Genomic DNA, 27769 nt, shown 5'->3' on the forward strand with positions numbered 1-27769 from the left:
AAGCAAGCTGTTACGCAAGCTGTTACGCAGAAGGAAGCAAGAGAGGAGGAGAAGGAAGCAGATCACCGCCAGTTGCTCGGGGGCCTGATAGGAACACTCTGGGGGCCTGATTCAGCTTCTGGGGCACATGTTTGACACCCCTGCTCTAAATGCTGGAATGACTTTGGGTCACCCATCGTTCTTGTAGAGCTGTCCTTGAAAGGGCAGCTTCTGGGAGAGCTCTCTCAGCCCCAGCTACCTAACAAGGTGTCTGTTGTGGGGGAAGAAGATAAAGGAGATTGTGAGCCTCTCTGAGATTCAGAGTATAGGGCAGGGTATAAATCCAATATCTTCATCTTCTTCTAACTGTATTTAAAGATCACATGTAAGTACATCATCCGGCCACCAGGTGGACACAGGGAGTCAATAATCCAGCATGGAAATGACGAATTGCCCAGAGGATATTATTAATGGTGTGACTCATGGGAAGTTTGAACAGGGATTCCTGTGGGTTTTTCTCCTTCACTCAAGCCAGAACATGCCCCCATGCAAGTGAGAATAAAAAAAAATACACAAGGGGAACAAAAGACAAAGATTGCTCTTTCCACACACTTCTGGGTGTGACCTTGGCTACAAAGTCTTCTGTGATTCCCCCCCCCCCATCCCCTGTTGTTGAAGGGAAGCACTCACTTGTGGGCCTTTGTGGAAGGACGTGGTTGTGTTCTCCCAATCTCTTGCGTCTCCCCATGTTCTACCCACAGAATACGGTTTTGGGAAGCCGTCTAGTTATTCCAGGTGCGTGAGAAGGAGTGTCACCTCTGAGCCAATGGAATTTGGGAATATTAACCCTATCCCTTAAGAACATAAGAAAAGCCATGTTGGATCAGGCCAGTGGCCCCTCCAGTCCAACACTCTGTGTCACATAAGAGAAGCCATGTTGGGTCAGGCCAGTGGCCCCTCCAGTCCAACACTCTGTGTCACATAAGAACAGAAGAGAAGCCATGTTGGGTCAGGCCAATGGCCCCTCCAGTCCAACACTCTGTGTCACATAAGAACAGAAGAGAAGCCATGTTCAGTCAAGCCAATGGCCCATCCAGTCCAACACTCTGTGTCACATAAGAACAGAAGAGAAGCCATGTTGGATCAGGCCGATGGCCCATCCAGTCCAACACTCTGTGTCATATAAGAACATAAGAGAAGCCATGTTGGGTCAGGTCAATGGCCCATCCAGTCCAACACTCTGTATCACATAAGAACATAAGAGAAGCCATGTTGGATCAGGCCAGTGGCCCCTCCAGTCCAACACTCTGTGTCACATAAGAACATAAGAGAAGCCATGTGGGATCAGGCCAATGGCCCATCCAGTCCAACACTCTGTGTCACGCAGTGGCCATAAGAACATAAGAGAAGCCATGTGGGATCAGGCCAGTGGCCCATCCAGTCCAACACTCTGTGTCACATAAGAACATAAGAGAAGCCATGTTGGGTCAGGTCAATGACCCCTCCAGTCCAACACTCTGTGTCACATAAGAACATAAGAGAAGCCATGTTGGGTCAGGTCAATGACCCCTCCAGTCCAACACTCTGTGTCACATAAGAACATAAGAGAAGCCATGTTGGGTCAGGCCAATGACCCATCCAGTCCAACACTCTGCATCACATAAGAACATAAGAGAAGCCATGTTGGATCAGGCCAATGGCCCATCCAGTCCAACACTCTGCATCACATAAGAACATAAGAGAAGCCATGTTGGGTCAGGCCAATGACCCATCCAGTCCAACACTCTGCATCACATAAGAACATAAGAGAAGCCATGATGGATCAGGCCGATGGCCCATCCAGTCCAACACTCTGTGTCACATAAGAACATAAGAGAAGCCATGTTGGATCAGGCCGATGGCCCATCCAGTCCAACACTCTGTGTCACATAAGAGAAGCCATGTTGGGTCAGGCCAGTGGCCACTCCAGTCCAACACTCTGTGTCACATAAGAGAAGCCATGTTGGGTCAGGCCAGTGGCCCCTCCAGTCCAACACTCTGTGTCATATAAGAACATAAGAGAAGCCACGTTGGGTCAGGCCGATGGCCCATCCAGTCCAACACTCTGTGTCACATAAGAACATAAGAGAAGCCATGTTGGGTCAGGCCAGTGGCCCCTCCAGTCCAAAACTCTGTGTCACACAGGGGCCAAAATACCCAAGTGCCATCAGGAGGTCCATCAGTGGGGCCAGGACACTAGAAGCCCTTCCACTGTTGCCCCTCCCAAGCACCCAGAATACAGAGCATCAATGTCCCAGACAGAGAGTTCAATCAATACACTGTGGCTAAAAGCCACTGATGGATCTCTGCTCCGTATGTTTATCCAATCCCCTCTTGAAACTCTATGCTTGCAGCCGCCGCCACCTCCTGCGGCTGTAAATTCCATGTGTTCATCACCTTTTGGGCGAAGAAGGACTTCCTTTTATCCGTTCTAACCCGACTTCTAAACCAGAAGCAGAAGCAACTTTCTAGTCCTTGTGGAGCAGAATTGAAAATGTGGAGGTAGACAATCTGCTAAAACAGGGATCTCAGACGTAATGCCCATGGGCACTGTGGTATTCGCCAACACTTTTCCCAGTGCCTACCAAGTCATTTTAGATAGCGAATGGAGAGAGGTGTGGCTTTAACCTTGCAGAGCTTTTGACTGGAGCAAATCTCATTGGTCTGATTTTTCCTCCCCCATCCCATGGAACAGAGAGTGGCATGCATGATTACTCCTTCCCAGGGCTTTTTTGGGTAGGACAAAGGCCCAGCAGGAACTCATTTGCATATTAAGCCACACCCCCATGGTGTCACCTTTGATTCACACAGGGCTTTTAAATCGAAAAGGCCCAGCAGGAACTCATTTGCATTTTAGGTCACACACCCTGATGCCAAGCCAGCCAGAACTGCCTTCCTGCTCAAAAAAAGCCCTGCTCCTTTGTCCTCTGTTTCTCTATGACCGGGGTGGCCAAACTCACTTAACGTAAGAGCCACATAGAATAAATGTCAGATGTTTGAGAGCCGGAAGGAAGGAAGGAAGGAAGGAAGGAAGGAAGGAAGGAAGGAAGGAAGGAAGGAAGGAAGGAAGGAAGGAAGGAAGGAAGGAAGGAAGGAAGGAAAATAGATGAGGGAAGGGAGAGATGGAAAGAAAGCTACTTTAAAGGAAGGAAGGAAGGAAGGAAGGAAGGAAGGAAGGAAGGAAGGAAGGAAGGAAGGAAGGAAGGAAGGAAGGAAGGAAGGAAAATAGATGAGGGAAGGGAGAGATGGAAAGAAAGCTACTTTAAAGGAAGGAAGGAAGGAAGGAAGGAAGGAAGGAAGGAAGGAAGGAAGGAAGGAAGGAAGGAAGGAAGGAAGGAAGGAAGGAAGGAAGGAAGGAAAATAGATGAGGGATGGGAGAAGGAGGGAGAGATGGAAAGAAAGCAACTTTAACTTAAGGAAGGAAGGAAGGAAGGAAGGAAGGAAGGAAGGAAGGAAGGAAGGAAGGAAGGAAGGAAGGAAGGAAGACGAGGGATGGGAGAGGGAGGGAGAGATGGAAAGAAAGCAACTTTAAATGCATTCTCCAAGCTGCCCGCTGGCTTGGCTTGGCGAAGTGATGTAAAGAGACAAATGCCTCCCCCTTGCCAGTTGACAGGGGTGGTGGGAGCTTCAAGAGCCACACAATATGTATAAAAGAGCCACATGTGGCTCCCGACCCACAGTTTGGCGGCCCCGCTCGATGAGGAAAGCCAATGTGAGGAACAAATGACGCTGTCTAAGACTGAATCAGGCTATTGCAGGGGTGGCCATGGGTAGCTCTCCAGATATTTTTTGCCTACAACTCCCATCAGCCCCAGCCATCGGCCATGCTGGCTGGGGCTGATGGGAGTGGTAGGCAAAAAAACATCTGGAGAGCTACCGTTGGCCACCCCTGGATTGAATCTGGCTTGCTGGCCTTTCGTAGGGCCTGTAAAACGGAGCTGTTCCTCCAGGTCTTTGGATGAGGCAGCGGGCATCTATCTGCCTATTAGATCGGTTGGCCTCCCCCTACGCCCTCACGGCCCGCTGCACCACTGCATGATGGTGCTAAACTATCTCGCTCCATATCATCTTGCTGAACTAACCTATCGCACTTTACTGATTTTATTGATTTTATTATGCTTTTATTGTGATTTTAATTCAAATTGTTGTACTCCGCTCTGAGCCCCCCAAGAGGGGGAAGGGGCGGAATAGAAATAAACTAACAATAATAATAATATTTGTCCATCGGAGTCAGTATTGTCTACTCAGAGCGGCAGCGGCTCTCCTGGGTAGGGTCGCCAAGTCCGATTCTAGAAACCTCTGGGGACTTTAGGGGTGGAGCCAGGAGACTTTAGGGGTGGAGCCAGGAGACTTTGGGGGTGGAGCCAGGAGCAAGGGTGTGACAAGTGTGACCGAACCCCAAAGGAAGTTCTCGCCATCCCATTTCAAGAGACCGCACTCCTTTTAAATGCCTTCCCTCCGTTGGAAATCATGAAGGATAGGGGCACCTTCTTTGGGGGCTCACAGGATTGGACCTCCTGGTCCAATCTTCTTGAAACTTGGAGGGTAATTTGAGGAGAGGCAGTGGATGCTATGCTGAAAATTTGGCACCTCTGGCTCAAAAACCAGCCCCACCCCCCGAGCCCCAGTCACCTGTGGATCAACTCTCCATTATATTCTATGGGGATCAGTCTCCTTAGGGAATAATGGAGTGCCCAGCAGACATTTCCACCCTCCCCCCACTTTCTAATGACCCTGAAGTGGGGGGAGGGCCTCCAAACCAGAGGATCCCCTGCCCCCACCTGGGGATTTATAACACACACAGAGTAACACGGCAAAAGGCCAACAAAAAATCAAAGGTACATAACCCGCCGTGAAAACCAGCTTCTGTTATTAAATTAGACAAGGTCAACAGAAATAAACACAAATTCCACCATCATAAATTACAAAACAACCATCACTTTTAGTCCTTCATAGAAGAAGATAGAAGATATTGGATTTATATCCCGCCCTCCACTCCGAAGAGTCTCAGAGCGGCTCACAATCTCCTTTACCTTCCTCCCCCACAACAGACACCCTGTGAGGTAAATGAAGATATTGGATTTATATCCCGCCCTCCACTCCGAAGAGTCTCAGAGCGGCTCACAATCTCCTTTCCCTTCCTCCCCCACAACAGACACCCTGTGAGGTAGATGAAGATATTGGATTTATATCCCGCCCTCCACTCCGGAGAGTCTCAGAGCGGCTCACAATCTCCTTTACCTTCCTCCCCCACAACAGACACCCTGTGAGGTGGGTGGGGCTGGAGAGGGCTCTCACAGCAGCTGCCCTTTCAAGGACAACCTCTGCCAGAGCTATGGCTGACCCAAGGCCATTCCAGCAGCTGCAGGTGTAGGAGTTGGGAATCAAACCCGGTTCTCCCAGATAAGAGTCTGCACACTTAACCACGACACCAAACTGGCTCTTGGCGCCAATGCTTCCTTTTCTATCAAGGACTAAAAGCGATGGTTGTTTTGTAATTTATGATGGTAGGATTTGTGTTTATTCTTGTTGACCTTGTATAATTTAATAACAGAAGCTGGTTTTCACGGAGGGTTACGTACTTTTGATTTTTTTGGTCCACCTGGGGATTGGCAGCTCTGATCCAGGGTCTCAGCCAGAGGTCTTTCTCATCACCTCCTGCCTGGTCATTTGAATGGGAGATAATGAGGATTGAACCTGGGACCTTCTGCATGCCAAGCAGAGGCTCAAACATTGAGCCAGAGCCCATCAGCAGCAGCCTAAGTGAGCAGCCTATCATAATGCAGTGATCCTTCCTCAATATCACTTTGGAAATGTTTCCTGTGAGCATCTTGGGTTTACATCATTGCCCAAGAATCTCACAATCTAGCCACTGAAGGACAGTTGCGAAAAAAGTGAAGAAACCTTTTATGGCAACGGCTGCAAGGCCGTGTTCCCTGAAGCAATCTGGCAAACAAGATGATGATGATATTGGATTTCTATCCCGCCCTCCACTCCGAAGAGTCTCAGAGCGGCTCACAATCTCCTTCCCCTTCCTCCCCCACAACAGACACCCTGTGAGGTAGATGAAGTCTCAGAGCGGCTCACAATCTCCTTCCCCTTCCTCCCCCACAACAGACACCCTGTGAGGTAGATGAAGTCTCAGAGTGGCTCAAAATCTCCTTTCCCTTCCTCCCCCACAACAGACACCCTGTGAGGTGGGTGGGGCTGGAGAGGGCCCTCACAGCAGCTGCCCTTTCAAGGACAACCTCTGCCAGAGCTATGGCTGACCCAAGGCCATGCCAGCAGGTGCAAGTGGAGGAGTGGGGGGATCAAATCCGGTTCTCCCAGATAAGAGAAGGTAGAGAAAGAAGTACTTTTCTCCCTTTCTCACAATACAAAAACTCGTGGGCATTCGATGAAATTGCTGAGCAGTTGGGTTAGAATGGATAAAAGGAGGTACTTCTTCACCCAAAGGGTGATTAAGATGTGGAATTCACTGGCACAGGAGGTGGTGGCAGCTACAAGCATAGCCAGCTTCAAGAGGGGCTTGGATAAAAATATGGAGCAGAGGTCCATCAGTGGCTATTAGCCACAGTGTGTATAGATATGTATATTGGACTGGATGGGACATTGGCCTGATCCAACATGGCTTCTCTTATGTTCTTAAGAACATAAGAAGCCATGTTGGATCAGGCCAATGGCCCATCCAGTCCAACACTGTGTCACACAGTGGCCAAAATATGTGTGTGTGTGTGTGTGTGTGTATACATACACACACACACACACACTGTGGCTAATAGCCACTGATGGACCTCTGCTCCATATTTTTATCCAATCCCCTCTCGAAGCTGGCTATGCTTGTAGCTGCCACCACCTCCTGTGGCAGTGAATTCCACATATTAATCACCCTTTGGGTGAAGAAGGACTTCTTTTTATCCATTCTAACCTGACTGCTCAGCCATTTCATCAAATGCCCACGAGTTCTTGTATTGTGAGAAAGGGAGAAAAGGACTTCTTTCTCTGCTTTCTCCATCCCATGCAGAGTCACCCACAGGGTGATTAAGACGTGGAATTCACTGCCGCAGGAGGTGGTGGCAGCTCCAACCATAGATGGCTTCAAGAGGGGATTGGATCAACATCTGAGCCATTTCATGGAGTGCCCACGAGTTCTTGTACTGTGAGAAAGGGAGAAGAGGACTTCGTTCTCTACTTTCTCCGTTTGCTTCACAGGAGACTGAAGCTGCATCTTCTATGCAACTGATTTAAGGAAATTGCACCGGTAGACTTTTAAAATATATATATACATCATTAGGCCCTTTGGCTCTCCTCCTCCTGATGTTCCGTTTGCTATAAATATATTTGGATGAGGCCCGCTATGTTTTTGTGTGAGGGTGACTTTATTTGCATTAGCTTTCAGAAGCACAATGGAGACTCGTTTATATGTGGGAGTGTTGCTTTGTATCTCTGCCACCCTTATCTGGGTTTAGAATTGCCAATCCGAGGGGGTGGGGGGCAGGGGATCCCCCGGTCTGGAGGCCCTCCCCCCACTTCAGGGTCATCATAAAGCAGGGGGAGGGGAGGGAAATGTCTTCTGGGAACGCCATTATTCCCTATGCAGACTTTTTCCCCACAGGAAATAATGGAGAATCGATCTGTGGGTATCTGGGGCTCTTGGGAGGCTGTTTTTTGAGGTAGAGGCACCACATTTTCGGTATAGCATCCTGTGCCTCTCCCCAAAATATCCCCCAAGTTTCAAAAAGAATGGACATGGGGGTCCAATTCTATGAGCCCCCCAAAGAAGGTGCCCCTATCCTTCATTATTTCCTATGGAAGGAAGGCATTTTTAAAGGTGTGCTGTCCCTTTAAAGGTGAGGGCCAGAACTCCCTTTGGAGTCCAATTATGCTTGTCACACCCTTGCTCCTGGCTCCGCCCCCAATGTCTCCTGGCTCCACCCCCAAAGTCCCCAGATATTTCTTGAATTGGACATGGCAACCCTATCTGCGTTTCACTTTGGTTGCTTGCCATCTGGAGGCTGATAACACTTCAGGGAGGGATATGGGGTGGCATCATTGCACAGTGATGATGTCACTTCCAGGGAAAACTCAGAAGTGACCCCATGCTTTTCTGGGGATTGCAGGGGGGCGGGGGGAGAATCTACAGTTTTACCATAGAGTTTCCAGCAATTCCTAGAGAGGACTGGAGTCTCTTCTGGGTTTTTAAAAAAGAGATCCAGTTTGGTGTAGTGGTTACGTGTGCGGACTCTTATCTGGGAGAACTGGGTTTGATTCCCCACTCCTCCAGTTGCAGCTGCTGGAATGGCCTTGGGTCAGCCATAGCTCTTGCAGAGGTTGTCCTTGAAAGGGCAGCTGCTGAGAGAGCCCTCTCAGCCCCACCCTCCTCACAGGGTGTCGGTTGTGAAGGGAGAAGATATAGGAGATTGTGAGAGCCCTCTCAGCCCCACGCACCTCACAGGGTGTCTGTTGTGGGGGGAGAAGATATAGGAGATTGTGAGAGCCCTCTCAGCCCTCCAGATAACTGCTCTAACGGTCATAGAATCATAGAGTTGGAAGGGACCTCCAGGGTCATCTAATCCAACCCCCTACACAATGCAGGAAACTCACAAACACCTCACCACAAATTCACAGGATCCTCATTGCTGTCTGATAGCCATCTAGCCTCTGCTTAAAAACCTCCAAGGTAGGAGAGCCCACCACCTCCCAAGGAGGAAGCCTGTTCCACTGAGGAATCGCTCTAACGGCCAGCAAGTTCTTCCTAATGTTGAGCCGGAAACTCTTCTGTTTTAATTTCAACCCATTGGTTCTGGTCCTATCTTTTGGGGCCACAGAAAACAGTTCTGCACCATCCTCTAGGTGACAGCCCTTCAAGGACTTGAAGATGGTGATCCTATCACTTCTCAGCCGCCTCCTCTCCAGGCTAAACATCCCCAGCTCCTTCAAACTTTCCTCCTAGGACTTGGTCTCCAGTCCCCTCACCATCTTCGTCGCCCTCCTCTGGACCCGTTCCGGCTTGTCCATTTCCTTCTTAAAATCTGGTGCCGCGTTTACTCATTACTAATTTACTAATTACTAAAGGATGCACCTCCTTTTAAAATGGAAAACTACTTTCAAACTTTTTTGCTACAAAAATCCACAGTAACCACCACAGAAGACAATGAAACCAATTTCAACGGAGGCCATGGACATTTTAGTGATACAGCATACAAGTAACTAGTTACAATAGATGTGTTTCGTGTTGCCACTTCATCAGTCTTATAAATGTCCTGGCCTTGTTAAGCTGCATATAATAGAGTAGGCCAGTTTCTTTTACTCAAAACAGGTGCAAAGCCTTGCAATTCATTGCTGGCCAAAACACTTCCCATACAAGCACGGAGGCTTCCTGAAGGAATCACCTTAAAAATACAAATAAAATTCAAATAAAGGGTTGTTATTGGTATTTTGGGGACCCAAGGGATGAAATCAAAACTTTATCTCCCAATGATGCCATTTAGCCCTTACAGGGAACATATACTCTTAAAACTCACCCGTTGCTGCAAAAGACTTTTCTATGAGGAGCAAGCCTCTTTTATCTGGTGCCAAACCTTAAGAACATAAGAGAAGCCATGTTAGATCAGGCCAGTGGCCCATCCAGTCCAACACTCTGTGTCACATAAGAACATAAGAGAATCCATGTTGGATCAGGCCAATGGCCCATCCAGTCCAACACTCTGTGTCACATAAGAACATAAGAGAAGCCATGTTGGATCAGGCCAATGGCCCCTCCAGTCCAACACTCTGTGTCACATAAGAACAGAAGAGAAGCCCTGTTGGATCAGGCCAATGGCCCATCCAGTCCAACACTCTGTGTCACATAAAAACATAAGAGAAGCCATGTTGGATCAGGCCAACGGCCCATCCAGTCCAACACTCTGTGTCACATAAGAACATAAGAGAAGCCATGTTAGATCAGGCCAACGGCCCATCCAGTCCAACACTCTGTGTCACATAAGAACATAAGAGAAGCCATGTTGGATCAGGCCAGTGGCCCCTCCAGTCCAACACTCTGTGTCACATAAGAACATAAGAGAAGCAATGTTGGATCAGGCCATTGGCCCCTCCAGTCCAAAACTCTGTGTCACATAAGAACAGAAGAGAAGCCCTGTTGGATCAGGCCAATGGCCCATCCAGTCCAACACTCTGTGTCACATAAGAACATAAGAGAAGCCATGTTAGATCAGGCCAACGGCCCATCCAGTCCAACACTCTGTGTCACATAAGAACATAAGGGAAGCCATGTTAGATCAGGCCAACGGCCCATCCAGTCCAACACTCTGTGTCACATAAGAACATAAGAGAAGCCATGTTGGATCAGGCCAACGGCCCATCCAGTCCAACACTCTGTGTCACATAAGAACATAAGAGAAGCCATGTTGGATCAGGCCAACGGCCCATCCAGTCCAACACTCTGTATCACATAGTGGCAAAAAAAAATTATATATACACACACACACTGTGGCTAATAGCCACTGATGGACCTCTGCTCCATATTTTTATCTAAACCCCTCTTGAAGCTGGCTATGCTTGTGGCCGCCACCATGTCCTGTGGCAGTGAATTCCACATGTTAATCACCCTTTGGGTGAAAAAGTACTTCCTTTTATCCGTTTTAACCTGTCTGCTCAGCAATTTCATCGAATGCCCACGAGTTCTTGTATTGTGAGAAAGGGAGAAAAGTCCTTTCTCTACTTTCTCCATCCCATGCATTATCTTGTAAACCTCTCTCATGTCACCCCACAGTCGACGTTTCTCCAAGCTAAAGAGTCCCAAGCGTTTCAACCTTTCTTCATAGGGAAAGTGTTCCAGCCCTTTAATCATTTTAGTTGCCCTTTTCTGGACTTTCTCCAATGCTATAATATCCTTTTTGAGGTGCGGTGACCAGAACTGCACACAGTATTCAATTTTAAAGCTGGCCCGATGCTCTCAAGTTGAAAGCTATGCAGAAACGAGACAAATCTCTTATAAAGAGAATGCCGTTCTTCATCTTGAGCCGGAACAAAGCCCTTTCTTCTTATCGCCGGCCAAGAAACTCAAAAGAAGTACCAACCACTGGTCTTTCTTAAGAGAATGTTCCCCATAATCACATGCAGCTGGCCATACAGTCTCACGGGCCACAAAGGTGCAGAGACCTAGCCAAACCTTAATCAAGGTGGCTGTGCGATTAAAATGACCACGGGCTCTGTTGAAATTGGTTTCATTGTCTTCTGGGGTTGTTAATTGTGGATTTTTGTACCAAAGAAGTTTAAAAGTCGTTTTATTTTTTTTTTTAAAGTATGCCTGCACACGAAAGCTGACGTTCTGAATAAAACTTAAGTTGGCCTTAAAGGTGCGATGACTCCTATTTTGTAGATCAGTCGTGAGCCCGGATCTCCAGCCACCACCTGGAGGCTGGCAACACTGTCATGGACCCAACAAGTGCAGAGGCCTGTCAAGCCTGTGAGGGATGCAAAATAGCGAGGAGGACTTCCCCTTCATGCCTTTCTCGCCAACTTCCAGTTTCCAGAGGTTTTGGCTACCCACCGCCGTAAACAGGCCTCTGGGCTTAATCGCCCTGCGTTCCGGTGCAGCCGAGCTGCTCTCACGTTCTTCTGCTCTGGCAAAACCCCGACGGCTTGATTTCCCACTCACTGCATCTCCCCTCCACTATGGTGTTGCTTCACCAGTTGGATTTCTGCCTGCGGTGGAACCTAGGATTGCCAATCCCCAGGTGGGGGCAGGGGATCCCTGGTTTGGAGACCCTCCCCCCCCCCCGCTTCAAGGTCATCAGAAAGCGGGGGGAGGGGAGGGAAATATCTGCTGGGAACTCTATTATTCCCTATGGAGATTTATTCCCGTAGAAAATCATGGAGAATTGATCTGCAGGTATCTGGGGCTCTGGGCGGGCTGTTATTTGGGGTAGAGACACCAAATTTTTAGTATAGCATCTAGTGCCTCTCCCCAAAATACCCCCCAAGTTTCAAAGCGATTGGACCAGGGGGTCCAATTCTATGAGCCCCCAAAGAAGGTGCCCCTATCCTTCATTATTTCCTATGGAAGGAAGGAATTGAAAAGGTGTGCCGTCCCTTTAAGTGTGATGGCCAGAACTCCCTTTGGAGTTCAATGATGCTTGTCACAGCCTTGATCTTGGCCCCACCCAATGTCTCCTGGCTCCACCCCCCAAAGTCTCCTGGCTCCACCCCCAAAGTCCCCAGATATTTCTTGAATTGGACTTGGCAACCCTCAGCGGCCCTGCCAGGAAAAACAAACGAGAGCTAACAGGCTGGGAAAGAAAGCAAACTCATCTCCCCTCCCCAACGCATTCCAGAGTGAGGGCGGAGAGCTGAGCTCTCCAAACAAGCAAGTCTAGCTTTGCGCCGAAGGAGGGGGAGAAAGGGGGGGAAGCGCTTGCCAAACCAGGCGAGGGAGGGAGGGAGAAAAGGGCGTTGGCTGGGGCGGGGAGGGGCGAGCCCTCCTCGCCTCCCATGAAACCCATTGCTCACAATTAGCCAGCCAGCCCATAGCTGTGGTCCACCTCGCCCTCTCTCTCCGCAGACATGGTAAGTTGACGCCCGTTTGGCACGCTGGTCCCAGGGCTTCCAAACTTTGCGCTTTTACGCACGGGACTTAGAAAAACGGCCTTTCCGCCCCTTCCATTTCCCTCCGCCCCAGAGCACTCAAAAGAGAAAACAAGCTCCAAAAAAAGAAAAAAAAAGAAAACTTGTTTCCATTCAGTGGAGATTGGAGAATATGGGAGAGGATTTTGGCAGCTGAGAGCAAAAGGCATGCGCCAAGGGTGAAGTCACTGTCTCCACATGGGGGGAAAATGAGGGCTGGGCAGGAACCTGGGAAGGGGGGATGTGGGGCCGGACAACACCGGTGGGATCCAGCGGGTGGGGGGCCACCGGCGCCCCCTCTAACCCGAGTTAAGCATGAGCTACTTCACCAATTTGTAGCCTCCAACTCGCGCTTTTTTTTTGTCTTCGCTCAGGAAAAACAACCCCAGAGCACAATAATTTTGCAGCAGCAGAAGAAGAAATTGGATTTCTATCCCGCCCTATACCCTTGAGTCTCAAAGCGGTCACAATCGCCTTTCCCTTCCCCCCCCCCTCCCCAACAGACACCCTGTGAGGTAGGTGAGGGTGAGAGAGCTCTTACAGCAGCTGCCCTTTCGAGGACAGCTCTGCGAGAGCTGCGGCTGACCCAAGGCCGTTCCAGCAGCTGCAAGTGAAGGAGCGGGGAATCAAACCCGGTTCTCCCGGATAAGAGCCCTTGCACTTCATCACGACGCCAGGGGTGGCCAACGGTAGCTCTGCAGATGTTTTCTGCCTACAACTCCCATCGGCCAGGCTGGGGCTGATGGGAGTTGTAGGCAAAAAACATCTGCGGAGCTACCGTTGGCCACCCCTGCACTACGCCAAACCAGGCGAGGGAGGAGTGGGTGTTGGCTGGGGTGGGGAGGTGGCTCCCAACTTTAATGCCTGTAGCTCACAGAGTAGAATCTTTGCTCACAAGATTCCGCAGCTTAGAGGGGACATGGAGGGGCACCACAAATTTCTAGAAAACAGATGTTCACAGAGGGCGCACTGATATTTGCTTCAGCAGACGTGCGACGGGAAGATCTGGGGTTATGCCTTCATGTTCGACATGCGCACAGACGGCCACGGCCCAGCGTGACTCCACAGTATGCGGCCACCCTGCAACTCCCCTTGTCTGGGGTTAGGGTTGCCAATCCCCAGGTGCGGGCAGGGGATCCCCCAGTTTGGAGGCCCTGCCCCCGCTTCAGGGTCGTCAGAAAGCGGGGGGAGGGGAGGGAAAGGTCTGCTGGGAACTCTGTTATTCCCCTATGGAGATTTATTCCCGTAGAAAATAATGGAGAATTGATCTGCGGGTATCTGGGGCTCTGGGGGGGGGCTGTTTTTGGGGGTAGAGGCACCAAACATTCAGTATAGCATCTAGTGCCTCTCCCCAAAATACCCCCCAAGATTCAAGAAGATTGGGCCAGGGGGTCCAATTCTATGAGCCCCAAAAGAAGGTGCCCCTATCCTTCATTATTTCCTATGGACGGAAGGCATTGAAAAGGTGTGCCGTCCCTTTAAATGTGATGGCCAGAATTCCCTTTGGAGTTCAATGATGCTTGTCACAGCCTTGATCTTGGCTGCACCCCTAATGTCTCCTGGCTCCACCCCCAAAGTCTCTTGGCTCCACCCCCAAAGTCCCCAGATATTTCTTGAATTGGACTTGGCAACCCTATGTGGGGTTTCAGAGAACGCATGACTGTCGTTCGCACTGAAACCTGGCAACCGCAACCTCTGCGTAGAGCGGAAGTTCCCGCTGGCTCTGTGGGGAAATGGAGACTGCGCCCAAAAATGGTGGGGCCTTCTTAAATCCTTTTTTTTTTTACTGTTTTGTCGGTTCAGATTTCAAATCTATGCTTTTAAAAGCGGGAATCCTTCCCAGGTGGTTAGGTGTGGTTCCACATCTCAAGGGAGGGCCGGGAAAAGGGTGCGGCCGCATAAGGGGCCATTTTGGAGCTGTTGAACCTGCAGGGCATAACGTGCATGGATCACACATCCGTGTGTTCTGCAGGTGTGGTGAAAAGGGTTGAACTGGGGTGTGAACTGGCAGAGACTGACCAAGAGAGAGATCTTGGGGTCATGATAGATGACTCACTGAAAGTGTCAAGACAGTGTGCGTTTGCAATAAAAAAGGCCAACGCCATGCTGGGAATTATTAGGAAGGGAATTGAAAACAAATCAGCCAGTATCATAATGCCCCTGTATAAATCGATGGTGCGGTCTCATTTGGAGTACTGTGTGCAGTTCTGGTCGCCGCACCTCAAAAAGGATATTATAGCATTAGAGAAGGTGCAGAGAAGGGCAACTAGAATGATTAAAGGGCTGGAGCACTTTCCCTATGAAGAAAGGTTGAAACGCTTGGGACTCTTTAGCTTGGGAGAAACGTCGACTGCGGGGTGACATGATAGAGGTTTACAAGATAATGCATGGAATGGAGAAAGTAGAGAAAGAAGTACTTTTCTCCCATTCGATGAAATTGCTGAGCAGACAGGTTAAAACGGATAAAAGGAAGTACTTCTTCACCCAAAGGGTGATTAACATGTGAATTCACTGCCACAGGAGGTGGTGGCGGCCACAAGTATAGCCACCTTCAAGAGGGGTTTAGATAAAAATATGGAGCAGAGGTCCATCAGTGGCTATTAGCCCACAGTGTATGTGTGTATATAACATTTTTTGCCACTGTGTGACACAGAGTGTTGGGACTTGATGGGCCGTTGGCCTGATCCAACATGGCTTCTCTTATGTTCTTATGAGAGCTCAGCATGGAAACATAAATCCTCAGGAAGGGTCAGCGCATCATAGGAGAGCCATCTTGGCTAAAATTCTCTACGTGAAGGCAGGCCTCCTTTGGCGCAGGAGCTCACAGGAGCAGAACTCCAGAACCTCTAAATTTTATGGTCCTCTTTCTTTCTTAAACACTTCCCCCCCCCCTCCACAAATACTGGGCTCCCATTGTTCAAACCCCCTGTGAGAATTTTGCTGAACTCTTTAAGATTTGACAAACTTTCTCATATTTTTCCACATGAAAAGAGGAGGAAATAACAAAAACATACAAAGCGGACAGATGGAAACCTTCCTCAGAGAGAGACAGTTTGGTGTAGTGGTTAAGTGTGTGGACTCTTATCTGGGAGAACCGGGTTTGATTCCCCACTCCTCCACTTGGCCCCTGCTGGAATGGCCTTGGGTTAGCCAGAGCTCTCACAGTTGTCCTTGAAAGGGGCAGCTTCTGGAGAGTCAGTTTGGTTGTAGTGGTTAAATGTGTGGACTCCTTATCTGAGGGTGAACCGGGTTTGATTCCCCACTCCTCCGCTTGCAGCTGCTGGAATGGCCTTGCAGCTGCTGGAATGGCCATAGCTCTGGCAGGAGTTGTCCTTGAAAGGCAGCTTCTGTGAGAGCTCTCTCAGCCCCACCCAACTCACAGTACCTGTGGGATTTCTGCCTGCCATGCACTATCAAAGACTCTTGGCTACAATTCAAAAGGTGAAGCCTTTCTGACATGGACAGGGGAAACACTACCTGTGGGGTTCTGCAGTGTCTGTGGTGGGGGGCGGGGGGGGGAGGAGATAGAGGAGATTGTGAGCCGCTCTGAGTCTCTGATTCAGAGAGATGGGCGAGGTATAAATCTGCAGTCGTCGTCGTCTTCTAGCCGGGACTAACCAGGTGAGGGCTGCTGCCACACAGCAGTTAAATGCCCCGTTGCTCCTCCCAAGGAGAACTTGGCAGTCTTATAAAGGTATACGTGAATGGTCAGGTTACAAGGCTGCCCACTGCAGGCATCCGGAGCCCAAGCCCTTCCTTGCGATCGCTGCTGCTTCTAATCCTCTTCAGAAAAGAGCTTCGCTTCCTCTTGCGTTGGAGGCCTTTTGTCCTCATGACGCAGAAGTGTAAGGCCGAGCGGGAGGTGTCCGACCAATGCAAAAGCAGCTTTCATGGCAGCGGGAATTGGAGCTGGAGGGCCAGAATCTACAGGAGGGCGGGGAACGGATCCAGCCCAGCGAGGATTGCCAGGTCTGACTCATGAAATACCGGGGAGGGGGGTGGAACTTTGGGGGTGGAGCTGGGAGCAAGTTCTGGCCCTCGCATTTAAAGGGGACCGCATGGCTTTTAAATGCCTTCTCTCCGTTGGAAGTAATGGAGGACGGGGGCACCTTCTTTTGGGGCTCATAGGATCGGACCCCCTGGCCAGCCAGATCAAGGCGAGAGAAGTTCAGAGGTGGCTTTGCCCTTGCTTGCCTCTGCATAGCCGCTCTGGACTTCCTTGGTGGTCTCCCATCCGAAGACCAACCAGGGCCAACTCTGCTTAGCTTCTGAGATCTGACGAGATCAGGCTAGCCTGAGCCAGAGAGCCAGAGCGGTGTAGGGGTTAAGTGTGCGGACTCTTATCTGGGAGAACCGGGTTTCCACTTGCAGCTGCTGGAATGGCCTTGGGTCAGCCATAGCTCTGGCAGAGGTTGTCCTTGAAAGGGCAGCTGCTGTGAGAGTCCTCTCAGCCCCACCCACCTCACAGGGTGTCTGTTGTGGGGGAGGAAGGGAAAGGAGATTGTGAGCCGCTGTGAGACTCTTCAGAGTGGAGGGCAGGATATAAATCCAATATCTTCATCTACCTCACAGGGTGTCTGTTGTGGGGGAGGAAGGGAAAGGAGATTGTGAGCTGCTCTGAGACTCTTCGGAGTGGAGGGCGGGATATAAATCCAATATCTTCATTTACCTCACAGGGTGTCTGTTGTGGGGGAGGAAGGGAAAGGAGATTGTGAGCCGCTCTGAGACTCTTCGGAGTGGAGGGCGGGATATAAATCCAATATCTTCATCTACCTCACAGGCTGTCTGTTGTGGGGGAGGAAGGGAAAGGAGATTGTGAGCCACTCTGAGACTCTTCGGAGTGGAGGGCGGGATATAAATCCAATATCTTCATCTACCTCACAGGGTGTCTGTTGTGGGGGAGGAAGGGAAAGGAGATTGTGAGCCGCTCTGAGACTCTTCGGAGTGGAGGGCGGGATATAAATCCAATATCTTCATTTACCTCACAGGGTGTCTGTTGTGGGGGAGGAAGGGGAAGGAGATTGTGAGCCGTTCTGAGACTCTTCGGAGTGGAGGGCGGGATATAAATCCAATATCTTCATCTTCTACATCTGAGCTAGAATCATAGAATTGGAAGGGACCACAATAGAGCCAGTTTGGTGTAGTGGTTAAGTGTGTGGACTCTTATCTGGGAGAACCGGGTTTGATTCCCCACTCCTCCACTTGCAGCTGCTGGAATGGCCTTGGGTCAGCCATGGCTCTTGTAGGAGTTGTCATAGAATCATAGAGTTGGAAGGGACCTCTAAGGCAGGGGTGGCCAACGGTAGCTCACCAGATTTTTTTTTGCCTACAGCTCCCACCAAGCCCAGCCAGCATGGCCAATGGCTGGGGCTGATGGGAGTTGTAGGGGAAAAAAACACCTGGAGAGCTACCGTTGGCCACCCCTGCTCTAGGATCATCTAGTCCAACCCCCTGCCCAATGCGGGAAACTCACAAACACCTCCCCCTAAATTCATGGTCCTTGAAAAGGCAGCTGCTGTGAGAGATCTCTCAGCCCCACCCACCTCACAGGGTGTCTGTTGTGAAAGGAGAGCATATAGGAGACTGTGAGCCGCTCTGAGACTCTGTCTTTGAAAGGCTAGCTGCTGTGAGAGACCTCTCAGCACCACCCACATAAGAACATAAGAGAAGCCATGTTGGATCAGGCAATGGCCCATCCAGCCCAACACTCTGTGTCACATAAGAACATAAGAGAAGCCATGTTGGATCAGGCCAATGGCCCATCCAGTCCAATACTCTGTGTCACATAAGAACAGAAGAGAAGCCATGTTGAATCAGGCCAATGGCCCATCCAGTCCAACACTCTGTGTCACATAAGAACATAAGAGAAGCCCTTTTGGATCAGGCCAGTGGCCCATCCAGTCCAACACTCTGTGTCACATAAGAACATAAGAGAAACCCATGTTGGATCAGGGCAATGGGCCCCTCCAGTCCAACAATGTGTCACATAAGAACATAAGAGAAGCCATACTGGATCAGGCCAATGGCCCCTCCAGTCCAACACTCTGTGTCACATAAGAACAGAAGAGAAGCCCTGTTGGATCAGGCCAACGGCCCATCCAGTTCAATACTCTGTGTTACTCAGTGGCCAATAATACACACACACATATTTACACACTGTGGCTAATAGCCACTGATGGACCTCTGCTCCATATTTTTATCTAACCCCCTCTTAAAGCTGGCTATGCTTGTAGCCGCCACCACCTCTTGAGGCAGTGAATTCCACGTTAATCACCCTTTGGGTAAAGAAGGACTTCCTTTTATCCGTTTTAACCTGACTGCAGAGTTGGCCCTGGTTGGTACTTGAACGGGAGACCACCAAGGAAGTCCAGGGTGGCTACGCAGAGGCAGGCAATGGCAACCCACCTCTTACCTTGATCTGGATGGCCTAGGCTAGCACACTCATCAGATCTCAGCACATAAGGAAGGTCAGCCCTGGTTGGTCTTCGGATGGGAGACCACCAAGGAAGTCCAGGGTGGCTACGCAGAGGCAGGCAACGGCAAACCACCTCTGAACTTCTCTTACCTTGATCTGGTAAGACCGACCTCAAATTGGCGATCGGCGTTACCCTGGGCCTGTAAGGAAGTTCCACGAGTACGAAGTACTCAGTTGTGCTAATGAGCTGCGGCACCTCTTTTTTCTACAAAATGACCATTAGAGCGGTTCCTCAGTGGAACAGGCTTCCTCCTCGGGAGGTGGTGGGCTCTCCTTCCTTGGAGGTTTCTGGACAAGGGCTAGATGGCCCTCTGACAGCAATGAGGATCCTGGGAGGTCTTTGTGAGTTAGGGGGAGGTCTTTGTGAGTTTCCTGCCTTGTGCAGGGGGTTGGACTAGATGACCCCGGAGGTCCCTTCCAGCTCTATGATTCTAAGTTTCCACAGGCTTCCTTGGGAGGTGGTGGGCTCTCCTTCCTCGGAGGGTTTTCAACAGAGGCTGGATGGCCATCTGACAGCAATGAGGATCCTGTGAATTTAGGGGGAGGTGTTTGTGAGTTTCCTGCATGGTGCAGGGGGTTGGACTCGATGACCCTAAAGGTCCCTTCCAACTCTAGGATTTTATTCTATGAACCGTTAGAGCGGTTCCTCAGTGGAACAGGCTTCCTCCTCGGGAGGTGGTGGGCTCTCCTTCCTTGGAGGTTTTTGGACAGGGGCTAGATGGCCCTCTGACAGCAATGAGGATCCTGTGACTTTAGGGGGAGGTCTTTGTGAGTTTCCTGCATGGTGCAGGGGGTTGGACTAGATGACCCCGGAGGTCCCTTCCAGCTCTATGATTCTAAGTTTCCACAGGCTTCCTTGGGAGGTGGTGGGCTCTCCTTCCTTGGAGGTTTTTCAACAGAGACTGGATGGCCATCTGACAGCGATGAGGATCCTGTGAATTTAGGGGAAGGTGTTTGGGAGTTTCCTGCCTTGTGCAGGGGGTTGGGCTAGATGACCCTGGAGGTCCCTTCCGGCTCTATGATTCTATGACCCCTGATCATATCACCTCTCAGCCTGCTCGCCTGCAGGCGCACCATACCCAGCTCCTTCAGCCTTTCCTCATTGGATTTGGGAGAAATCCCCACACACACTCTCTAGGCCTGTGTTTCACTCTGGGTCTCTTTCTTTCATCCCCATATTTTCCCATATGACAAATCGAGAGAGAGGTCTGAAGAGGTGTTTTTAAAGAGAGGAGCTGTGGAAACTTACTCAGCTTCCCAAGCCCAGCTCTTTCCCCTCTCCAGGGAGACACACCCAGCCCTCCCCTCCCCTCCCCTCCCCTTAACTCATTCTTTAGGCCAAAGCAAACACACAGTCGCTTAGCAACAGGGATGAGGTTCCCAAAATGATTCATTGCCTCTGATCCACCCCCTCTTCGCCTCTAGGCTCTCACCGGAGGGATGCCTTTGGCCACTAGAGGGTGTGAGAGAGATTCCTCTTCATCTGTCCTTGAGTGGCGGGTCGAATGTTGGTCAGGAGGATCTGTAAGGGTCGTGAGTCACTCTCTCATGGGTCAGTGGGTTACGAGGCTCAGACTCCTGAGCTGGGAAAGGCTCCCAAGAGCAGGAAAAAGAGAGAATATAAGAACCTCAGAAGAGCCCTGCTGGGTCAGACCAGGGAGGGTCCATCTAGTCCAGCCTCCTGTCTCACACAGGGGCCAGCCAGTTCCTCTGGAGGGCCAAGAGCAGGGCAGAGAGGCCGATGCCTTCCCCTGAGAAGAACCTCAGAAGAGCCCTGCTGGGTCAGACCAGGGAGGGTCCATCTAGTCCAGCCTCCTGTCTCACACAGTGGCCAGCCAGTTCCTCTGGAGGGCCACCAGCAGGGCGGAGAGGCTGAGGCCTTCCCCTGAGAAGGACATCAGAAGAGCCCTGCTGGGTCAGACCAGGGAGGGTCCATCTAGTCCAGCCTCCTGTCTCACACAGTGGCCAGCCAGTTCCTCTGGAGGGCCACCAGCAGGGCGGAGAGGCTGAGGCCTTCCCCTGAGAAGGACATCAGAAGAGCCCTGCTGGGTCAGACCAGGGAGGGTCCATCTAGTCCAGCCTCCTGTCTCACACAGGGGCCAGCCAGTTCCTCTGGAGGGCCAAGAGCAGGGCAGAGAGGCCGATGCCTTCCCCTGAGAAGAACCTCAGAAGAACCCTGCAGGATACAAAAATCTACTAGACAGAAAGATCAGACTAGCCATAGCTGGAAACAGGAAGATCTTTGCAGTGATCCTTATCCTTGCTTCCATTTTAGATGAACACCTGGAGCAGAGTTCCATGAGTGGCCCCGCTGGTGGACCTCTTGATGGCACCTGGGTTTTGACCACTGTGTGACACAGAGTGTTAGACTGGATGGGCCATTGGCCTGATCCAACATGTCTGGGGCGGTGATGCTCTGTCTTCTTGGTGCTTGGAAGGGGAAACAGTGGGAGGGCTTCTAGTGTCCTGGCCCCGCTGGTGGATCTCCTGATGGCACCTCTGTTTTGACCACTGTGTGACACAGAGTGTTAGACTGGATGGGCCATTGGCCGGATCCAACATGACTTCTCTTATGTTCTTATGTCTGGGGCAGGGATGCTCTGTCTTCTTGGTGCTTGGGAGGGGCAACAGTGGGAGGGCTTCTAGTGTCCTGGCCCCACTGGTGGACCTCCTGATGGCACCTGGGTTTTGACCACTGTGTGACAGAGTGTTAGACTGGATGGGCCATTGGCCCGATCCAACATGACTTCTCTTATGTTCTTATGTCTGGGGCAGGGATGCGCTGTCTTCTTGGTGCTTGGGAGGGGCAATAGTGGGAGGGCTTCTAGTGTCCTGGACCTGCTGGTGGTCCTCCTGATGGCACCTGGGTTTTGACCACTGTGTGACACAGAGTGTTAGACTGGATGGGCCATTGGCCTGATCCAACATGACTTCTCTTATGTTCTTATGTCTGGGGCAGGGATGCTCTGTCTTCTTGGTGCTTGGGAGGGGCAACAGTGGGAGGGCTTCTAGTGTCCTGGCCCCACTGGTGGACCTCCTGATGGCACCTGGGTTTTGACCACTGTGTGACAGAGTGTTAGACTGGATGGGCCATTGGCCCGATCCAACATGACTTCTCTTATGTTCTTATGTCTGGGGCAGGGATGCGCTGTCTTCTTGGCGCTTGGGAGGGGCAACAGTGGGAGGTCTTCTAGTGTCCTGGCCCCACTGGTGGACCTCCTGATGGCACCTGGGTTTTGACCACTGTGTGACACAGAGTGTTAGACTGCATGGGCCATTGGCCTGATTATTACTACTAATACTATATTGTAATATATCAGTGATTGCCAACGGCAGCTCTCCAGATTTTTTTTTTTTGCCAACAACTCCCATCAGCTCCCAACAACTCCCATCAGCCCCAGCCAGCATGGCCAAGGGCTGGGGCTGATGGGAGTTGTAGGCAAAAAACATCTGGAGAGCTGCCGTTGGCCACCCCTGCAATATATAATGAAATAATTCTACCACTCACGGCCCGGTTGCTACCAGGCCACGGAATTGTTTTCTGACTAAGAATGGAAACCTCTGTCATCCACAGTCATCGAAATACTCCGGCGGCCCCACGGAAACCGAACGCTGCATTGAGTCGCTGCTGGCTGTGTTCCAGCGCTACGCCGGGCGTGACGGGAATGCCACTTCCCTCTCCAAAAAAGAGTTCTTGACGTTCATGAACACGGAGCTGGCGTCTTTCACGAAGGTATGATGGAAGGGCTGAAACCCTCCCCCCGTCATCCCCCATAACGGGCCCCACCGGAGCTGAACTGAAGTACCTGCCAGAATACCTGCATGACCCCTTTATACTCTCAGAGCCCCTTTATAAAGTTTATATCTCTGCTACCTGCCGTGATACTTTATAACACCTATGGCCTGGCCCAACAAGGGCCCAATTAATGTCAGATCCGGCCCCGCCCCCCAAAAATGAGTTTAACACCCTCTTTCTACAGGGAACACTCTGCCTGGGGCACAGATGCTCTGTCTTCTTGGTGTTTGGGAGGCATCTGCGGGAGGGCTTCTGGAGTTCTGGCCCCACTGGTGAACCTGATGGCACCTGGGTTTTGGCCACTTTGTGACACAGAGTCTTGGGCTGGGTGGGACTCTGGCCTGATCCAACATGGCATCCCTGGTGTTCTTATGTCTGGGGTAGTGATGCTGTGTCTTTTTTGGGTCAACAGTGGGAGGGCTTCTGGAGTTCTGATCCTACTGGTGGACCTGCTGTTGGCACCTGGGTTTTGGCCACTTTGTGACACAGAGGGGCCACTGGCCTGATCCAACATGGCTTCTTTTACGTTCTTATGTATGGGGCAAGTGATGATCTGTATTCTTGGTGTTGGGGGCGGGCACAGTGGGAGGGCTTCTAGTGTCCTGATGGACCTCCTGATGGCACCTGGGGGTTTTTTTTGCCACTGTGTGGCAGATTGTTGGACTGGATGATCCATTGGCCTGATCCAACATGGCTTCTTTTACATTCTTATGTCTGGGGCAAGTGATGCTCTGTATTCTTGGTGTTGGGGGCGGGCACAGTGGGAGGGCTTCTAGTGTCCTGGCCCCACTGATGGACCTCCTGATGGCACCTGGGTTTTTTTTGGCCCCTGTGTGACACAGAGTGTTGGACTGGATGGGCCATTGGCCTGATCCAACATGGCTTCTCTCCCATCCTTATGCTAATATGACCAGGTTTCCTCTCAGACGAGTATGAGATCCCCCCCCCAATAAACTTCCCTCTAACCCTCCTCCATTCCTTTCAGAACCAGAAGGACCCAGGCGTCCTGGACCGCATGATGAAGAAACTCGACATGAACAATGATGGCCAGTTGGATTTCGGTGAATTCTTGAACCTCATTGGTGGCCTGGCCCAAGCCTGCCATGTTCAGGTGACGTCATCCCCGACCAGCAGTGGACCCCAGAGACCGTGACCCACCCCTCCTGCTCTGACCCGTCACCAGCAAAATTCCGAACATTCCAGAAAACTGATCTCCGCGTGTGACCAAAATCAGACACAGCTGTTAAAAGCACCACCATCTATGTTTGTATCAATAAAATGGATGTGACAAATTATTTCCTTATTTTATTTGTTATTGATCACCTACCTGCAGCCTTTCCCGAGCAGGAAAGACTTTGTCTGTGTGGCATGTGCCCTGGTTACATCTAGATTAGAGTACTGCAATGTGCTCTACCTGAGGCTGCCCTTGAAGGCTGTCCGGAATCTACGGTTGATCCAGAATGCTGCAACCAGAGGGCTGACTGGCTGGGGTCGTGGGGACTGGATTGCTCCAGTCGTGTTCCATCAACCCTGGCTTCCAGTTTGCTTCTGGGCTCAGTTCAGGGTGGTCGTCTTGACCATTAAAGCTCTCTATGGCAGGGGAGTCTCAGAGTGGCTCACAATCTCCTTTGCCTTCCTCCCCCACAACAGACACCCTGTGAGGTAGATGAAGATGCTGGATTTATATCCCGCCCTCCACTCCGAAGAGTCTCAGAGCGGCTCATAAACTCCTTTCCCTTCCTCCCCCACAACAGACACCCTGTGAGGTAGATGAAGATATTGGATTTATATCCCGCCCTCCACTCCGAAGAGTCTCAGAGCGGCTCACAATCTCCTTTCCCTTCCTCCCCCACAACAGACACCCTGTGAGGTAGATGAAGATATTGGATTTATTTCCCGCCCTCCACTCCGAAGAGTCTCAGAGCGGCTCACAATCTCCTTTACCTTCCTCCCCCACAACAGACACCCTGTGAGGTAGATGAAGATATTGGATTTATATCCCGCCTTCCACTCCGAAGAGTCTCAGAGCAGCTCACAATCGCCTTTCCCTTCCTCCCCCACAACAGACACCCTGTGAGGTGGGTGGGGCTGGAGAGGGCTCTCACAGCAGCTGCCCTTTCAAGGACAACCTCTGCCAGAGCTATGGCTGACCCAAGGCCATGCTAGCAGGTGCAAGTGGAGGTGTGGGAAACCAAACCCAGTTCTCCCAGAAGATTCTGCACACTTAACCACTACACCAAACTGGGTTGGGCTGAGCCATGTCGGGCAAGGCCATGTGTGCACCTATTTAAGATTAGGTAGCAGAGAGATAAACTTTATAAAGAACCCAGACAAACATATAAAGAACACAGACAAACAGACTCATTGGTCTTAAAGGTGCTTTCTTTGTAGCTCTCCTATGGGATCCAAGGAACTGGGCAAAGGAAGCTCTGGCTCTTTCCTTCCTTCCACAGGGGACGAGGAAGGGGAGGATTCTCAGCCAATAGAAGAAAGAGAGGCTTGGCTCAGTAGCTCTGCTGTGTGATTGAGGGAGCCTGGCAAAGCAAGTTATTCCTCCCCAAGGGAGGAGCCTCAGTCAAAGGAGAAAACGGGTAGCAAGCTGTGATGTGGAAGGAAGCAAGAGAGGGAGAAGGAAGCAGAGGACAGGCAGTTGCTCAGGGGCCTGATTCAGCCCCCAAACTGCGTGTTCGACACCCCTGACCTACCCTTCTCCCAGAACAAGGCTGGTCAAACTAGCTTAATATAAGAGCCGCATAGAATACACATTGGATGTTTGAGAGCCACAGGACATGAATTTCAGATGTTCGAGAGCTGCAAGGAAGGCAAATTAATGGCGGAGGGAGAAGGGAGAGAAATGTGGAGAGAAAGCAACTTTAAATTCTCTTTCCAACCAGTCATCTGGCTTGACTTGGAGAAGTGATTTAAAGAGAGAAATGCCTTCTCCAAGCTGGACAGTGAAGCACTGGGGGACTCTGAGAGCCACACAATGTGTGTCAAAGAGCTAGTTTAGTGTACTGGCAAAGTGTGCGGACTCTTATCCGTGAGAACCGGGTTTGATTCCCCACTCCTCCACTTGCAGCTGCTGGAATGGCCTTGTGTCAGCCATAGCTCTCTTATCTGGGAAAACCGGGTTTGATTCTCCACTCCTCCACTTGCAGCTGCTGGAATAGCCTTGGGTCAGCCATGGCTATCGCAGGAGTTGTCCTTGAAAAGACAGCTTCAGTCAGAGTTCTCTGAGCCCCACCCCCCTCACAGGGTGTCTGTTGTGGGGAGGAGAAGATATAGGAGATTGTGAGCCGCCCTGAGCCTCTGATTCAGAGAGAAGTCGTCTTTTGCAGTCTACATTTATTTATATACTTATTGCACTTGCATCCCACCCTCCCCAGATGGGCTCCCCAGACGTGTGGGTCCTGAGCCGCAGTTTGGCCACCCCTGTCCCAGAGAATCAAAGGGGACATTCAGGAGGGCTGCCAACCTCCAGGTGGCACCTGGAGATTTCCTGCTATTACAATTGATCTCAAGGGAACCAAGATCAGTTTCCCCGGAGGGGGGGGGGATGACTACTTTAGAGGGTGGGCTCTAGGGCATTACACCCTTCTGACATCTCTCCGCTTCCCAAATCCCACCGTTCCCAGGTTCCACCACCAAAATCTCAAGGAATCTTCTAAACCGGAGCTGGCAAACTTGGATGCATAGAATCATAGAGTTGGAAGGGACCTCCAACCCCCTGCACAATGCAGGAAACTCCCAAACACCTCCCCCTAAATTCACAGGATCCTCATTGCTGTCAGATGGCCATCTAGCCTCTGTTAAAAAACCTCCAAGGAAGGAGAGCCCACCACCTCCCAAGGAGGAAGCCTGTTCCACTGAGGAACTGCTCTAATGGTTCATAGAATAGAATCCTAGAGTTGGAAGGGACCTCCAGGGTCATCTCGTCCAACCCCCTGCACAATGCAGGAACTTCACAAACACCTCCCCCTAAATTCATAGGATCCTCATTGCTGTCAGATGGCCATCTAGCCTCTGTTGAAAAACCTCCAGAGGCCACCACCTCCCAAGGAAGCCTGTGGACACTTAGAATCATAGAATCCTAGAGTTGGAAGGGACCTCCAGGGTCATCTAGTCCAACCCCCTGCACAATGCAGGAACTTCACAAACACCTCCCCCTAAATCCACAGGATCCTCATTGCTGTCAGATGGCCATCTAGCCTCTGTTTACAAACCTCCAAAGAAAGAGAGCCCACCACCTCCCGAGGAAGCCTGTTCCACTGAGGAACCACTCTAGAGGTCAGGAAGTTCTTCCTAATGTTGAGGCAGAAGCTCTTTTGATTTAATTTCAACCCATTGGTTCTGGTCCTACCTTCCGGGGCCACAGAAAACAATTCCACACCCTCTTCTATAGAACAGCCCTTCAAATACTTGAAGATGATGATCATATCACCTCACCTTTAATTCATAGGGTTGTCTCAGATGATGAAGTTGAACAGATTGGATTTATACACCATCCTTCACTACCCAACAGAGTGACTTGCAACCTCCTTTCCCTTCTCCTCCCCACCGCAGACACCCTGTGAGGCAGGTGGGGCTGAGAGAGCTCTTTTGAGAACCGCTCTTGAGAGGACGCCTCTGTGAGAACTTGTGACTGACCCACGGTCACACCAGCAGGCGCATGTGGAGGAGTGGGAAATCAAGCCCGGTTCTCCCATATTAGAGTCCGCGCACTTAACCGCTACACCAAACTCAGAAGTGATATGACAGGTTACAGTTGAATGAAAAGACCAGAGTCATGGAGAAATCAAGGAAAAGAGGAAGTCAAGGAAACCACAAGGGCCCTCATTTTGCAAGACTTGAGC

The 27769-nt window shown here is 50.7% G+C and overlaps 1 protein-coding gene across 1 annotated transcript in view; it reads left to right on the forward strand.

The window, feature by feature from the left end:
* The window catches only part of LOC132584239 (protein S100-A11-like), a 381641-nt gene extending 357430 nt beyond the window's left edge, over positions 1-24211 (forward strand). The window contains exons 2-4 of the mRNA XM_060256063.1: positions 12553-12588; positions 22695-22853; positions 23902-24211. Coding sequence (XP_060112046.1) covers positions 12586-12588; positions 22695-22853; positions 23902-24069 — 330 coding nt within the window. The 5' untranslated portion in view covers positions 12553-12585 and the 3' untranslated portion in view covers positions 24070-24211. The remainder of the gene's footprint in view (positions 1-12552; positions 12589-22694; positions 22854-23901) is intronic.
* Positions 24212-27769: the final 3558 nt, after the last annotated feature.

The sequence above is a fragment of the Heteronotia binoei genome, chromosome 1 (assembly GCF_032191835.1).
Source record: "Heteronotia binoei isolate CCM8104 ecotype False Entrance Well chromosome 1, APGP_CSIRO_Hbin_v1, whole genome shotgun sequence".
NCBI lineage: Eukaryota > Metazoa > Chordata > Lepidosauria > Squamata > Gekkonidae > Heteronotia > Heteronotia binoei.